Below are 17,500 nucleotides of genomic sequence, written 5' to 3'. Positions count from 1 at the left end.
AAATATTCTTCCTCCCATTCTGGGTGGAAGTGGTTTGTCTTTAGCTTCTTGCTCGGTCCCGCACTCATTTTGTTGTTTGTCTCTTGAACTTAATTTGAGTTTTCCCGGGACTTGACTGATTTTGTATCGCTTTGCATTCTGGGTTAACAGACTGGAAAGCGATAGGTCGCTTTTTCTGTCAATCAAGTAAACTCCTGAATTAAGTGGCAGGGAGGAGGGATCAAAACCTGTTTTGTCTATTTTAACGGAGCTGGATTTCTTTTTATTATGAATGACTCGCGATCTACCAGCATTGCCCCCGCGGTCGACGTACTGGGCACCTCTGGAGTAAGGTATCTCTCTTATGCTAGACCAGAGCATTGGAGGAATGTCACGAAGTTATTTAACTAGAGTTCCATACAGTACTTATAGCACCTTTCATGCCCGGATGCAGCTTAACAGAACAAGATGAGATGCAGAAAATACAAGTAGTACTCAAGTAAAAGGAAAGAAAATGTCAAAATGTTGCTTTATTTCAACTTGTGAGGAAAATAAGAGTTTGTCTTTACACTCAAATTCACAAAGAAACTCACAAAAAAACTCATGCCTTTTTATAAATACAGATAAAAAAAACAGAATAAACCCATTATCCCCAAACAATTAACTCTGCACATTAAAAAAACATCATGTCCTAAAGGAAGCACTTACCTTCCTTATCATAAGAGTTTGATAAGGAACCAATAAAGCACCGCCCGCCGTGCATCATGGGATATGTCAGTGTGGATGTAACAAAGTACTCTCAGCCAATCGGATAACCCGTTTGACTCTGCGGCCCTCTGAGGAAACAGTTTGTTCCAGAGGGACTCGTGTGTGTGTGTGTGTGTGTGTGTGTGTGTGTGTGTGTGTGTGTGTGTGTGTGTGTGTGTGTGTTGTGTGTGTGGTGTGTTGTGTGTTGTGTGTGTGTGTGTGTGTGTTGTGTTGTGTGGTGTGTGTGTGTGTGTGTGTGTGTGTGTGTGTGTGTGTGTGTGTGTGTGTGTGTGTGGTGTTGTGTGTGTGTGTGTGTGTGTGTGTGTGTGTGTGTGTGTGTGTGTGTGTGTGTGTGTGTGTGTGTGTGTGTAGTTGTGTGTGTGTGTGTGTGTAGTGTGTGTGTGTGTGTGTGTGTGTTGTGTGTGTGTGTGTGTGTGTGTGTGTGTGTGTGTGTGTGTGTGTGTGTGTGTGTGTGTGTGTGTGTGTGTGTGTGTGTGGTGTGTCTTACCAGTGCATTCCTAGCCTTGCTTGTGTTCCAGGAGAATTACATGTTTTTTTAATTCTCCTTCAGGTGGGCGGCTGCAGCCTGGAGGAGTTTTCAATGTAGATTTTTTTTGTCAAATTAATTAGCCGCAGAAGATTAGAGGGGAATTAAATGTCGTTTTTTAAAAAAAATTAATCCCTGAGTCAGCTGAATTTAGAGTGAGGGGGCACCGCTGGAGATGGAGGTTTAGACTTCTTTAAATGTTTCCATTCACCAGGAGAGCACAGGGATCACAGGAAGAAAAGTTTCTAAGATAGATTGCTGGCTGCATTTTCTTTTGTCTTTTCTGAGTTTTGTTGGAAATGTTAAAGCACCTCCTTATCCTCATGCCTAATCACATTTTCCACAGACACACACACTTTTTGTATATGAGGGAATGGGATTTTAATCGGTATGAGAAAATGGGAACAGTGCATTTAATGTGTAACCACAGGGGGTCCCAATTCTTTATTTATTTGTATGTTATCTTTGTTTATTTCTTCAGAATTTCTCCTGCAGAATTTCCTCACAGATTGAAAAAGATTGATGGATTTATTACCGATCATAATTTACCAAATGAAATAATTTCACATAGTCTTACTGACATTCTTTTTAATCCAAACAACATAGATGAAGTCAATATTTTAAATGATACTACTACTATTATTTATTACATTTGTGTGGTAATACATTTATTTGTAGAGTGCTTTTCAAGGTACTCAAATACACTACATATAAGGGGTAGAATTCATTTTAAATTAAAAGTATTACTTAAAAAATCATGTAATTTAGCATTGAATTAAATATTACATTACATTTTTACATTACATTGCATTTAGCTGACGCTTTTATCCAAAGCGACTTACAATAAGTACATTCGACCAGGAAGACACAACCTTGAAGAAAACAGAATCATATAAGTACATCAGGTTTCATAGAGCCAAACATTTCAAGTGCTACTCAACTGGCTTTAGGTAAGCCAGTCCTTTATTAGTATAAAAGTGCTTCGTTAATAGTTCTAACGCTCGAAGTGGAGTCGAAAGAGATGAGTTTTCAGTTTGCGCCGGAAGATGTGCAAGCTATCTGCCGTCCTGATGTCAATGGGGAGCTCATTCCACCATCTTGGAGCCAGGACAGCAAACCCACGTGTTTTTGCTGATGGGAACTTGGGTCCCCCTCGCAGCGAGGGCGCAGTGAGTCGTTTGGCTGATGCAGAGCGTAGTGCACGCGCTGGGGTGTACGGTTTAACCATGTCCTGGATGTAGGAAGGGCCAGATCCATTCGCAGCATGGTAAGCAAGTACCAGTGTCTTGAAGTGGATTCTAGCAGTTACCGGAAGCCAGTGAAGGGAGCGGAGGAGCGGAGTGGTGTGGGAGAATTTAGGAAGGTTGAAGACCAGACGAGCCGCTGCATTCTGGATGAGCTGCAGAGGTCGGATGGCACATGCAGGTAGACCAGCCAGGAGGGAGTTGCAGTAGTCTAGGCGTGAGATGACGAGAGCCTGGACCAGAACCTGCGTCGCTTTCTGTGTCAGCTGGGGACGTATCTTCCTGATGTTGTAAAGCGTGTATCTGCAGCAACGGGTTGTAGCAGCGATGTTTGCAGTGAAGGACAGGTTGTTATCTAGGGTCACACCCAGATTCCTTGCAGTCTGAGTCCGGGAAACAACTGAGGTGCCGATGTTGATTGTTAGGTCAAGAGTGGGACAATCTTTTCCCGGAAGGAAAAGCAGCTCAGTCTTGTCAAGGTTGAGCTTGAGGTGGTGAGCAGACATCCACTGAGAGATGTCAGCTAGACAAGCAGAGATGCGTGCGACGACCTGGGTCTCTGAGCGGGGAAAGGACAGAATTAATTGGGTGTCGTCAGCGTAGCAGTGGTATGAAAAACCATGCGGGCTAATGACTGATCCGAGCGAGTTTGTGTACAGGGAGAAGAGGAGGGGACCAAGAACAGAGCACTGAGGGACCCCTGTAGTTAATTGACAAGGGTCGGACTCAGACCCTCTCCAAGTCACCCTGTAGGTACGGTCTTTCAGGTATGAGGTGAGGAGGGAAAGAGCAGAGCCTGAAACTCCATGTTTTTGGAGAGTGCGAAGAAAATCTGATGATTCACCGTGTCGAATGCAGCAGACAGGTCCAACAGGATGATGACAGAGGAGAGGGATGCAGTTTTGGCAGTGTGCAGTTCCTCCGTGACAGCAATGAGAGCAGTTTCTGTGGAGTGACCTGCCTTGAAACCAGACTGGTGCGGATCCAGAAGGTTGTTCTGATTGAGATAACAGGAGTATATTTCTATAAACTTTTGTACATTTCTTATGAGTTGTGGGGTCACCTTCCACTGGTCAAGTCCGTCACTGCACTCACGTTGATATACAGGATTTATGTTGTATTCTGAAACAGAGGGAACAATGTGATTCTGTTTGAGATTCAGAGTTCCTTGTGTTGTGTTTTCCCCAGTATGAAGATAGAGAAATGTCCTCACGTGTCTCCGTGTCTGTGTGTCCTGCAGGAGAAGCAGACGGAGATGGAGGGGTTGAAGCAGCAGCTGCAGGAGGTGGAGAAACAGAAGGAGGAGCACAACGCCGCCATGGAGAAACTCAAACAGGTAACAGGAGAAACTCCAACATCAGTGGGGATGGATATGAGAATGTGGAGATAGTAATTCAGTTTATTTTATTCACAAACAGGTGAAAACAAAAAGACCATTTGGAGATAGTATGTGTGATGGGTATTTAAAATATACATAACGAACAAATCTAGAACTGGAGAGAGAAACATTAGAAGCTAAAAACAAACTAACACTAACCCAATACAATACAAAGGGGCTTTATTGGCATGACCACATTTTAAACATAGTATGGCCAAAGCATTCCTCACAAGGCGTTATAACAGAACAAAGACAAAAAGAAACATAAAAGTGAACATGTGAACCTAAAATTCATCTAAATGCTCCCAAAACATTGATTAATCAAGTACACATGTTAGTGTTAAATAGGTAAGATCAAATATACTTAAAGGGGACCTATCATGCAAAATGCACATTTTGATGTCTTTTCTACATCAACATGTGTCCCCGGTGTGTCAGGGAACTCACACAGCGTCAGAAAATAAACCCCTCTCTCTTTTCCTCCGTACCCAAATCTCTAAAAACGGGGAACAACGGAGCTGATCCAGATTTGCGTCCGATATGACGTAATATCTGAAATGTGGACCCACGGCCCAATCAGAAACGTTGCTATCAGAAACAATGCCCGACTGTTTTGGACGTAATATGGTCGGTGTTTACATTAGCATCGCTAACACTCAGAGCTAACCTGTGCTGGAGAGCATGTGTGTGAAGAAGCAGGAAGTAAAAAGGAACTCACCTTGTGGTATAACCGGCAAGAGAGAAAGCCTTTGAGCTCCAGACTGTTTCAGAGAGAATCCTTGATGATCCATGATATGGCGTTTCATCACGGCAGCATTTAGTTTAGACAGTAGCTGCCGGGTCCCGCATGAGCTCAGACCCCTCCTTTTTTATTTATTTTTAAAGCTTTATACCTCAAATCATCACTTTTGAAACAGGAAGTGAAATAGAGGGATATGAGGCATGGCTAGAATGATCTGTTTGGTATTTTGAGCAAAACACTTCATAGACATGTTTTTTTATATATTTGTATATATCTGAGACCTATGCTATTGCCTAAAGATAGCATGATAGGTGACCTTTAACTTTAACGGAACATTTAAGGGATTGTTTTACCTAGAGATGCATTTTATTAAACCCAAGAGAAATGATTGTCTAGCAGTTACATTAGAAAGTAGGAAAAATGAAGCATATCAAATATCAATAAGGTGCTGAAGTCTGATCAGATTTTGAAGAAAACCCTGACCTTCTCAAATCTCCTCAGATCTTTTGACACATTTAAAATCAGCTAGCAAGTTGCTGCTACCTGCCTTTTGTTTAGTTGTATGCTTTGCTTTGCTCTTGTTGCATCTTCTTCAATGGTGCTATATAAATACACTTATACTAACTTAACATCTGAAAAAGCGCTACGGTGCTATAACAAAGGAATACTTATCTGCATCAGCATTTAGGAAAACTATATACTGTATATATTTTTAAGTGTGGTGGTATTCATGTTTTATTCTTTGTCTCTCTAACCTCCATCGATCTGTTGTTGTCTCTGCAGGAGATAAAGGACACTGTGGACGGGCAGAGGATTTTAGAGAAGAAGGGAAGTGCAGCGGTGAGTAAATGTCTATTGACTGATGTTTCCACACACACAGACAGACAGACACACACACACACACACACACACACACACACACACACAGCAGAGTGGTGGACTGACGGAGAGACAGACAGACAGGTGGATGCTTAGGAAGTGTGGAATTTGAATGGAGATGAGGGAATAACAGAGTATATTTTGCAGATTAATTGAAGAGCAGCCATGCATGGAAACTAATAATTAGAAAGTAAATCTCTGACCCTGTGCGTGTGTGTGTTTTTGTGCATGCTTGTGTGTGTGCAGCTGAAGGACTTGAAGCGGCAGCTGCAGCTGGAGAGGAAGAGAGCGGACAAACTGCAGGAGAGACTGCAGGAGATCCTGACCAACAGCAAGACCAGGACAGGTACTTGAACGCACCGTTAAACACCCTGAATGTAATGTCCCATCACGCTCTGCTCTCACATGTCTACGAAGATGCACCTGTCAAATGTTCTGTTCAGAAAAATCAAAGGTTCCTCACAAATGAGCTTTTCGTTCTCTGTTATGATAGTTTCCATCTGTAAGACAAGGCAAAAAACAAGCTTCACTTCCAATTTCTCCAGTAACATTAGTCCTAACATTAATATGTTCCACTCTAAGCGCTCGGACAAGGCAAAACACTGTGGTGCGTTCAGAAATATTACAATGGTTGCAGCGCTTTTTCTCAAGGCTTCCACATGCGACGCCATCCACTCATTGAAAACAGATGAAATAAGACGCTAGCAGTCAGTCAAAAAGAAATGTAAGCACAGACCCCAGTGCTTCAGAAACGTAAAGCACAAGTGCTGTACAGTGGCGGCCGGCCCATAGGGGCGCTAGGGGTGCCGCCCCACCTCTTCCCACATACAAAAAAAATATTTAAAAAAAATATATTTTATATTTTTATTTTTATTTTTAATGAACAAGGTAAATATCATACAATTGGTATCAGTAAAATGTATAATCTACAATAAAATCTTGTTTAAAATTGTGTTACAATGTCTAAAGTTACTGATAAGTCACATGTTTCCTGCCTGGCCTTGACCATGGCATTAGTTTATCATTACCGGGCGGAGCCCCCGAGACAAACAGCAGCAACCAGCACGTTGCAAAAGTCTCAATAGTAAACTGTGCCGCCGAAACATAATTTCAGCCAATCAGCACCGTCAAATATTTTGGTCACGAGGGCGCTCACGTTTGCGCCCACGTTGCTTACGTGCGTTGACGTGAGTTGTTTTTTAGACTCGTGAGTGACCAAGGTGATGAGAATGGCTTCGTGTGCAGGTGGAGTCGCCGGACCTCGTTCCCCGCCCAATTCCGTTCAAGAGCTAATCTCAAATCCTTTCGAAAGGAGAAGTTTGGGAGATAAACTGTTGCTTAAAGACCTTGGACCAACCCGATTTGTATATATCGCAGCAAGCTCGTGAAAAAGACAAAACGTATCAACGAGGCTTCTCACGTAGCTGGTACACCAGAAAGGCATGGCTAGCTGGATGCAAACAGGTAAATGCTGTCTTTTGTTTCCCATGGTTGCTCTTCAAACAGCCAGGGACAGATACGATCTGTTCAGAAACTAGACAAAAGTTAAACAAGTACAAACCACAGACTGTCTGTGTCATGGAGAATACAGTCGCTGGTTTATTTATGTCTGTAGCCTATAGGCCGTTGTTGTGAGTGTGGACGGTCGGAGCATATATAACGTTAGCTTAGCCAAGCTCCATTTAGAAAACACGCATTTTAAAAGGGTGTTTCGCCTGCCGTCTGTCTGCAGACTTGTCAAAGCATTAATTCATGGTTTTTACTAACCGGGATCAGTATGTAGTTAATTCGGCATCATTTTGAAACGTGTATTAGAATTAAATCACGGTCAAATATGTTCATCTTGTTGTAGTTGTAGCCCCCTTGCCAGCGATTCTCTCTCTAGTTTAGCATACTCAGCCCGACTCAGCCTGGTTGTTCCTGGCCCTAGAACCACGATTTTATGGGGCCAGAAAAACTGTGAATTAGGACCCGCTAGCCGGTACTAGGCCAAGTGGAAACGCAACCAAAAACGGGCCCCGCACGGCTCGGCACTGTCTGTGTCATGGCGAATACAGTCGCTGGTTTATTTATGTCTGTAGGCCGTTGTTATGAGTGTGGAGTGAGCATATACAACGTTAGCTTAGCCTGGTCGACCCAATCTCCATTCAGAAAACAAGCATTCTAAAAGGTTTTTCGCCTGCCGTCTGTCTGCAGACTTGTCAAAGCATTAATTCATGGTTTTTACTAACCGGTATCAGTATGTTGTTACGTCGGCATCATTTAGAAACGTGTATTACAATTTAATCACGGTAAAATATGTTCATTTTGTTGTAGTTGTAGCTCCCGAGCGCGTCTTGTTTGAATGATGCGAGTAAACACAGCTGGCAGCCGCGGTGAAACTCGAGCGACTAGAGCGATGCGATAAGAGCGTTTAGAGCGAAGCGAATATTCGCATCGCATCCGGTCTGAACGCAGCATTAAAGCGAGCTCCGCGCTGCACTGGAAACGCGCCATTACATCACCAGAAGTCCTAATTTAAGGGGTCATTTCTCCCAAAAAAAAAAGTTTACTCACTATATCAACAGCCCCACCAAAAATATTTTCCACCAGCCGCCACTGGTGCTGTATACATTTTTCATTATGATTTATTTATAATATAATCAAATATCAGCAGGGGGATCCCTTAGAAGTCTTTCTGTCTCCTCTCGTTTACAATATGGGGAAATTAGAGCCGGAAGTTCTATCAACCAACATCTAACAACAACTAACGGGCCGTCTACACTACAGGCATCGAAAAAGCTTGAAGCTGGGCGTGTCTGAAGCTTGGCGATTTTTTGCGAGCAACGCGACCAACAACCAATCACATGAATCTCCCGCCCCCGACATACAAAGCAATAGCAATGTTAAAACGAAGTAAACTGGATATAAAATCCCCAAACAGGCGAAAACCTACCAGTTTCACCCACTGTCTCTGCCACCTCCCTCCATGCCTGGTTCCTCCGGTTTGTATCCCGGTAAATAGTTCTGGTCGGAAAGAACCGGGTGATTTGCTACCGTAATTTCTCGTTTGGAATATGAGGAAATGAACTGCGGTCTGGCTCTCCCAGCTTGCACGCGGTTTGATTGGCTAGCGCTTGTACTGGCGGGAATTGCAAAAACGGGATTTGATTGGCTGACGCCAGCTTCGAGCAAGCATCGAGCCTCAAAAGTTGAACATTGTTCAACTTTTGACGCCGATAGGCGCTCGCGATGCTTGCAACGCCTTGCCATGCTACCCACAATGCAGTTCGGCGAAGTTTGAAAATATCCTACGTCACCCCATTCAAATGAATGGGCGAAGCGTTGAAAGCATTTTTTGACGCCTGTAGTGTAGACGGGCCGTAAGCAATTGTCACATGTCTCTCGGCCAAATAACACCAAGGATTTCATGACTTGATCAGATCCCATTCAGCTATGTTGCTAATTAGAGGAACAACCCCGGTGTAAAGATAGCGAACCCAGCTCGGACTGTCTATGAATGCTTTAATATCTGGTGTTTTTGACACTGCATTGTTAGCGTGTTGATTCAGTTCTGACTGGATGTGTTGGTTGGGAAACACCCTTTTTCTAAACGCGGTCTATATTTAAACCCAACAGAGACAGAATTAGGGAATGAATGATGAATCGCGTGAAGAGCTGAAAACATGTGTGAAAGAATTGTGATATGTGTGCAGTTGTAACATCCCTCACAATAACACATGAAACAGACAGAAATGTCATATTCCATGTCGTATTTCCTCGTGGTTTCCCAATGTTTTAGTTCTGTTAATCATCTCTTCTTCTGTAGTGGTTTAATGGCACCGACTGCAGCTCTTCATCTCCATAAACCAATGAGCTCAAAATTCACATAACAGTGAAAACAAGCATTCGATCATGTTTTGTTTTCTCTCCATTTGGTTCAGAATACTTGGCCCCAAGCGGTAACCCTGCCCACAGACTTCAATAATGTCCTTGTATTAGTAATGTTCCCATTTCTCTGCAACAAATCGATCTGCTTAACCTCAGAGCTCCGTTCACTGTCAATGGAGAAGAACCTGACATTAAATCTAACAGGAAGAGTATTTAAATCCCAAATGGACGGCATTCTGCTTTAAATGCTTCAGTAAGGAAAGACAGCAGTTCTTAGCCAGTGTGTGTGTGTGTGAGTGAGTGTGTGTGTCCTAAGTGGCTGAAATGTGATTGTAACGGGTTCGATAATCGGTGGTGTGCTAACCCTGCGTCAGGAGATTCTGGCTCAGTCCGGAACCTGCTGCTCAATATTTAATGCAGAGCTCTGATTCCCTGAGCTGACTTGGACACACTGGCGTCTGCTGGCAAAACACACACACACAAAAACAAACACAACACACACCTGCACAGTCCGTCACTGTCCATTTCTCTGCATTTAACTGGATATTTTACACACTTAATTTTTGTCTCGTTACAAATCTTTATTTCTTCTCCTTTCTTTGACTTTCCTGTCATTCTTTCAGTAATACACATACACACACACACACACACACACACACACACACACACACACACACACACACACACACACACACAGAACGGGGCAGGGCAGTCCTCAGCATCATGTATAATCTATGAGGAGTGATAAATGTTTAAAAGGCTCTTCTGCACAAACCTGAGAATCAGACATTTTAAAGTAGCATACTTATCCCTCTGCCCACTCACAGCACCTGCATTAAAGGGACAGTACACTGCATTAAAGGGCGGGTTCAGTGTCTTATAGGGACAGTGCACTGCATTAAAGGGTGGGTTCAGTGTCTTAAAGGGACAGTGCACTATAATAAAAGGTGGGTTCAGTGTCTTAAAGGGACAGTGCACTACAATAAAAGGTGGGTTCAGTGTCTTAAAGGAACAGTGCACTGCATTAAAGGGCGGGTTCAGTAACTTAAAGGGACAGTACACTGCATTAAAGGGCGGGTTCAGTGTCTTAAAGGGACAGTGCACTATAATAAAAGGTGGGTTCAGTGTCTTAAAGGGACAGTGCACTATAATAAAAGGTGGGTTCAGTGTCTTAAAGGGACAGTGCACTATAATAAAAGGTGGGTTCAGTGTCTTAAAGGGACAGTGTTCTGCATTAAACGTTGGGTTGAGTGTCATACAGGGCCAGTCAACTGTGTTAAAGTGACGTGCCACTCCTAAAAAGAGTCATAAGGAGTCATTGTCATAAGAAATGTCCCCTTAGCATAAAAAAGTCTTGTCCTTTAGGTGGCTAAAATACGTTTTGCTTCTGCCCTTGTCTATATAACTACATAGTTGACCAATATCTCTCTCTCTTCAGGTCTGGAGGAGCTGGTTCTGTCAGAGATCAACAGTCCCAGTCGGAGTCAGCCCACCGGAGACTCGTCCTCAGTCTCCTCCTTCTCCTACAGAGACATGATGAAGGAGTCCCAGCCGACCAATCAGAACAAGGTGGGTGGAGCCTGTGAAACAGAGTTTGGAAAGATTCACGGTTTTTAGCCTACTGACGTTTTAAAAGGGTTAGACTGATGAGTTTCGTCTGCGAAATAAACACGTGACCAATTTTGACTGCACCCCTGAGAAAATAGGAATCAGAATGGTTCAAATCAAAATGATTCCCAAACCTACTAAACGGAAAACATCCCATCATCCTCCTCCTCTCTCTTGCTGTCTCTCCTTCATTCAATTCTCCTTCCATTTTAACTTCTCTCTGTTTTTGCGTCATCATTACGCTTTACTTTGATTTTAACAGAGTCTTTGAAGTTCCTCTGTTGTTATTTTTACCCCCCATACTGTTTCATTGTGTGTGTGTGTGTGTGTGTGTTGTGTGTGTGTGTGTGTTGTGTGTGTGTGTGTGGTGTTGTGTGTGTGTGTGTGTGTGTGTGTGTGTGTGTGTGGTGTGTGTGTGTGTGTGTGTGTGTGGTTGTGTGTGTGTGTGTGGTGTGTGTGTGTGTGTGTGTGTGTGTGTGTGTGTGTGTTGTGTGTGTGTGTGTGTGTGTGTGTGTGTGTGTGTGTGTGTGTGTGTGTGTGTGTGTGTGTGTGGGTGTTGTGTGTGTGTGTGTGTGTGTGTGTGTGTGTGTGTGTGTGTGTGTGTGTGTGTGTGTATTGATAGCAACACTGTAAATAGAGCAGACAGGTTCAGTTTATGCAACTGAGTTTCTGTCATAAACACGAGACTCTGCTGAGGCCGCCGTCAGGTCAGTTTACTGTGTTGTGGCGGTCGTCATTAATAATTCCTAAGGCTGCATTTCAAACGAAAAAAAGTGTTCTGACTATGTACTGGTTTCTACGTCTGTTTCCATGAGGCAAGTTCACAATTGATTGCAGCATTGCAAATCCATGTAGCAAAGTATAAATGCCGCCTTTGATCTAAGAACAAGGAAAGCAGAACAAAGAAAGACATTTTTCAAACATACAATGAATTAAAACATGACGGATAAACAATATTTGGAATTCAATATCCTGGTCTGTCACTGCCTTGGTTGACTATAGCTCTAATTGTATGATAAAAGACACTCTGTAATCCATGACTGTTTCCTTTTACCCATATTTGTCAAATTGGAAATGAGAGGACGTCTCAGGCGCAATTCCCAAAATAGGAAGTGGTGCAGGGATTTTTTTTTTGTAGGAAGTTAGCATCGCAAATGTTCCCTCGACAAAAGCCAGTTGGATTTTTCCATATTTTTTTTGATTGTTGCAGAAAATAAGGTCTGGGGCAAATACGTTTATGATACCTCCAGTTTTGTTCAGCTGGATAATCTCCACAGATTAACAACACTTTATGATCTTCAAAGTAAAAAGCTAACAGTAGGTTATAAAGCAGGGATCACCAACTACATTTGTCCAAGGGCCAAAATGTATCCAATAGACACTATCGCGGGCCAGCGATTTTTATATAGCCCAGAATTTTGAAGTGGGGGGGGGGGGTGCTAGTGGAGCACGCTCAGGTACTGTGGACCACATAAAGCTTAGCAGACTCTTCACGCTAACGAAGGATCACTTCTAGGCAGGGTTGGGAGGGTTACTTTGTAAATGTAATCAGTTACTGAATACATGCTCTGAAAGTAATCAGAATACAGTTACGTGTCTTAAAAATGTATTCAGATTACTTTTAGAATACTTTTGGATTACTTTCTTTTTCCATAACAGATGGGTATGTTTTGGTGAACAGGAGACACTTATTTTACTGTTTTAATGGCTTATCAAGAACTCAAACACAACATCTTGGTGTCATTCTGGACAGCCCTCTCATCTGCACCCCACATAAAAAACATCACCCAGACTGCATTCTTTGTACTGTCTTAAAACCTTTCCTTGGAATATGTTATGAATTGTAAGGTGTCCTTGGGTGCTTTGAAAGGCGCCCCTAAATATAATGAATTATCATTATTATGTATTATCTGAAACGATGTAATAACTTTTAAAACTTTAGTCACTTTCCCCATGCATTCAGCAGCAGCAGGCCATTCACTTTGATTTGATCCCGTTATAAATGTCATCATCTCGACAATAAAGAAATGCTACATAAACGTTATCTTGCACATTTTATCTAACCATCTCCGTTTGTAACTTTCAATATAGTTTAAAAGAGATCTCTCTCTCTCATCTGCGTGCGGGGGCGGGGCCTCACAGACACTGCATCTCTCTCTCGCTCACAGACATGCAGCGCCGTGCAGTGTGCACACAGTTCTGCCGGTAATGAATATTACATTTTGTGAGGAAACTTTTCCACCAATAATTCCAATAAGTATTCCAAAATGTATTCACTTCAGGTTTACGAAAGTAACTGTAATCAGATTACTCGTTTTTCAAATGTAACGCCAGCTGAATACAGTTAGTTAAAGCCTACTTGATTTTTTTATTCTGATTACGTAACGCCGTTACATGTATTCCGTTACAACCCAACCCTGCTTCTAGGCTACTGTCCCGCAGCTCCAGCTTCTCTGTTGGACTCTGTCGCAGCGGGGCTAATGCTGTGGTGCGGAGCGCATTAACCAGACTCTTCACAACGAAGGATCAATTCTTGTTCAAGGCAGGGAAGGTTTCGCAGTACGCAGTCTACTGACCCGCAGCTGCTGCCTCTCTGTTGGACTCCGGTACTGCACCTTACTCACGGGACGTTGTAAAAAAAAAAAAATGGGTGGGAGGCGAATGCATTAACTACTCCGCCAACGCCACAGTCACCCCCGTCGTGCGGGCCGGATGAGAATGTCTGGCGGGCCGGATGTGGCCCGCGGGCCGCCAGTTGGTGATCACTGTTATAAAGGAACTACTTCACGTCACCACCGCTAAGCTAAAGGCGGCTAATGTTCGGCGTGATGACATTATCGTCTCATTTAAACACTGCCGTAGAGCATAACGTTCAAATCTCTTCAGACCTTATTTCAGGTTTACAACCACAAACACGTTCAGAAAACCTAACCCGAGATTGCTAGAGTGATGACTCGGTTCCACGTTTAGGAGTCATTCGTGGCATTGGTGGCGAAGTCGATAGGGACTTGGCTTGGCAACTGGAAGGTCACCAGTTCAAGTCCCGGAAAGACCAAGTGCTACCGAGGTTTCCCTGAGCAAGGCACCGTTCCCTACACTGCTCCCCGGGCGCCGTACGTAATGGCAGCACACTGCTCCTAACACTAGGATGGGTCAAATGCAGAGAAACCGTTTCGTTACATGGTACCTGTACTGTGTAATGTCAATAAGTTGTATCTATCTATCTATTCCTGCACCCCTCGATAAGCACTCTCATTGAAGCATGCTAAGGTTTCCACACCTAAAAGGCTGCACATGTGGATAACCTGAAGTCATTTTCGCTGTACAAACGAACGATGATATCTAATAATGTTTTTCTCCTTTCTGCGTGTCAGTCTGGAGGAGGCAGCCCTCAGTCTCAGCGTCCGGCCGAGTTATCTGACGACGAGGTCGGGGAGTTGTTCCAGCGCCTGGCCGAGGTGCAGCAGGAGAAATGGATGCTGGAGGAGAAGGTGAGCAGCCACTTCTTACCTGTCTTCATCTCTACTAGTCTACTTGCACTGTGAACCCGGAGATGTTGAGAACACACAAGTTTAATGTTAGAAATGTACAGTACGGGTCCCCAGCACATAGAAACTACTGGATGCTAACTTGCATATGTTGGGCATTTTGCACAGTTTCATTTATATTGGCATTAATATCTATATGCAGACATACATAGGAATAGCTAGAAACATGGCTTGACGGATTTGGAAAATGTTGGTGTGGTTTTTGAGGTATATTGAGGATGTTGAATACGTTTCTGACATTTTAGGATCAAACATTTAGTTTTGAGTCCCTTTTTAAACGTAAAATCAACCCACAATTCATCAAAATCAGCCCATCAGAAGTACAAATATGGCCACTTCCTGGTTTAAACTGCCATTTTTTTATCCTGAAAATGTCATGAATGGATTCAAAATCCTCAATAACCTACAATAACCTCCAAAATGGTCCATAGCGGCCAAGATCTTTTTTTTAATATTGTCTGCATATGATAATTAATGCAACTTATGCTAATTGTGCAAATTGCCCAACATATGCAAGTTATCATCCGGCAGTTTTCTATGTGCTTGGGACCCTTACTATACATTTCTATCATGAAACTTTAGGGTCCTCAACATCTCCGGGTTCACAATAAGACTCTGAGCTGCAAACAGACTTGTCAGTCTCTCTCTGAAACCCTTCAGGATGTGTACAAAGTCAAGCAAACCTTCACCCTGTCCTCCTGTAACGTCTCCGCGCTCGTGACATTTCACCGCTTCACTTGATGCCTCGAGTCGACAGTCGGGTCAATGATAAAACAGTTCCTCCTGTTTTTAGAAGGAGGGTTATGTTTGTAGATGCATTATTAATATCCTCTGCCGCATTCAATATTTCTGATGTTTCCTCTGAGGGGTCAGGGCTGTGTCTGTAGACGCTGCAACAATTCATCTGATTGGTGATCCACGCATTATTTATGGCACTTAATTCTGATCAGTAGTTGTGTGCTTTCAGGAAGTATACCATGTACACAGTCCATGTAAAATACTCAATATGTTGTACAATGCAATATAAATCTTGGATGCTGTTGGAGCTCTGAACCTTAATTCTGTAATATATTAGAGACTAAATAGTTAGAATACAAATCAAAACTCTGTGATGTGTTAGATGTGTCAGAAAATTAATGTTTGATTAACAACAGACCAGTGTTTTAATGTAAATAAGTACATTTGCTCAAGTACTGTAAGTAAGAGAAAGTAGAAGTACCTCAACATTTTTTTATTTCTATTTAATCCTACTTTATGCCTCTTCTCCAATACGTGTTGGATGGAGTTTTGTTTCTTGTTACTCTGCTCCAAGCTGTATTTACTTTACGACTAAAACGATAAATACAAAATGTAATCAACTGATAAATGATGGTGTATTATCTTAGATTGAACTGTGTAGAAGTACATACATCTAGTAGAATATGCTCTATACTTACCAGCTGTACTGTTAAAGAGATGAAGACATTAATGCATCATTCATTTGAATCCCATAATAAAATATACATTAATCTAGAGGCAATTCTCTACATTAAGTACGGTACAGAGGTGGCGTTAACCGAATATTTTCCATCTATGACGGATTCTTTTTAACAATGACGGACATTTTGACAGATTAGAACAAACTCGGAACAGCGCCAAAGCTTCCCCGCAGCGAGGCTCCGGTGTTATGCATGGCCTCCAAAAAGGAAATGATACCGTTTCCAAACCGTACTTTGCCGAACAAATCTGTGTCTGGATTAATACTGAGCAGAACCCAGAGGTATCACGCTCAGTGGGGGATGGATGATCCATGTCTCTTCAAATGTGCCGGAAGCTCTCCACGGTTTCTGCGATGACAGCTTCTTCTGGTAGCAAGTTCCACTCTCCGATTGTTCTCGGAAAGAAGGAGTATTTAAGAGTGTCACTAGTTGCGAAAATTTGCTCGAAGTTCAAAGAGTTGGCTTTGCGGGTTCTTCTAACTGGCTCTAGGTACATTGATGCATCAATGGCGGAGATGTTATGGACAATCTTGAAGAAGAGAACCAAACGAGCCAATCGCCGCCTTTCACTTAATTCCACCCAGTTCAACCGCTTGAGCATTTCTGTGACACTGCTGTCCCATTCATAATCTCCAAAAATGAATCTTGCACCTCTTCTTTGTACTGATTCCAGGGCATCACTGTCTTTATCAGTGTAGGGGTCCCAGACCGAGCTGGCGTACTCTAGTTTAGAACGTACTGGGGCCACAAAAGCTGTCTCCTTCAGTTTCTGGGGACAGCGTCGCAGGTTCCGGCGTAGGAAGCCGAGCCGATCTTTGAACTGTCAGGGAGTGTTTGCTTTATGCGCGAGGTGCAGTGGGTATGCATAACACGGCGCTAACAGTCCTCGCCCCCCCCCCCCATTTGTAGAGGAAACTTCTGTGTAGCTATGCAGTGGGAGTCACCGACTCAGGAAGGAGACACGGGAAGAGCAGTAGCTTTGATGTCAAACACATGATGGTTTATTTGGAGTTAACGGCCGGAGGATTCACATCACAAGTCCAAGAGTCAGAGGTTCTGACTTCACGGTAGAGTTGCCACGTCAATTCTGGAGAGCCTCTCTCTTGCCAGCCCATCTAACTGGTTTCGCAGAGAGTAAACAACATATTTGAGAAGATAGCCTAAACAGTGTGGGAACACTGAGCTACTTGCCTCGGACACCTATGACCTCGAAGATTTTACCTTGGAGTCCACAAATACAGAGAAGGAAGTGTCCCAGTGTACCCACAACACAGACCATCTGTATCCCAGTATTGACCGGTCACAGAATGGGAACAATAACATTATTGGCTAAGCCGCCTGTGTCCTTAAAGAAGGTAAACAGACATCGAGGTTTGTCCTGTATGTTACTAATTGGCGTCTTATGATAATTATTTCCACAACACCATTGACAGTTCACGAGCGTGCTCTCCCCCCCCCCCCTCGTCAGAGTTTTGTAAAG

General features: G+C 43.1%; 1 protein-coding gene across 1 annotated transcript in view; it reads left to right on the top strand.

Annotated features, from left to right (window-relative positions):
- Nucleotides 1-14,554, top strand: part of LOC117551888 (GRIP1-associated protein 1-like) — a gene marked incomplete at its 5' end in the record, with an annotated part of 26,691 nt that extends 12,137 nt beyond the window's left edge. The window contains 5 exon segments of the mRNA XM_034224968.1: nucleotides 3,758-3,853; nucleotides 5,421-5,477; nucleotides 5,763-5,862; nucleotides 10,825-10,955; nucleotides 14,369-14,554. Of these exon segments, the coding sequence (XP_034080859.1) occupies nucleotides 3,758-3,853; nucleotides 5,421-5,477; nucleotides 5,763-5,862; nucleotides 10,825-10,955; nucleotides 14,369-14,539 (555 nt within the window).
- Between the last annotated feature and the right edge of the window lie 2,946 nt (nucleotides 14,555-17,500).

The sequence above is a fragment of the Gymnodraco acuticeps genome, unplaced genomic scaffold, assembly GCF_902827175.1.
Source record: "Gymnodraco acuticeps unplaced genomic scaffold, fGymAcu1.1, whole genome shotgun sequence".
NCBI lineage: Eukaryota > Metazoa > Chordata > Actinopteri > Perciformes > Bathydraconidae > Gymnodraco > Gymnodraco acuticeps.
This window is presented reverse-complemented; position numbering and strand designations above follow the sequence as displayed.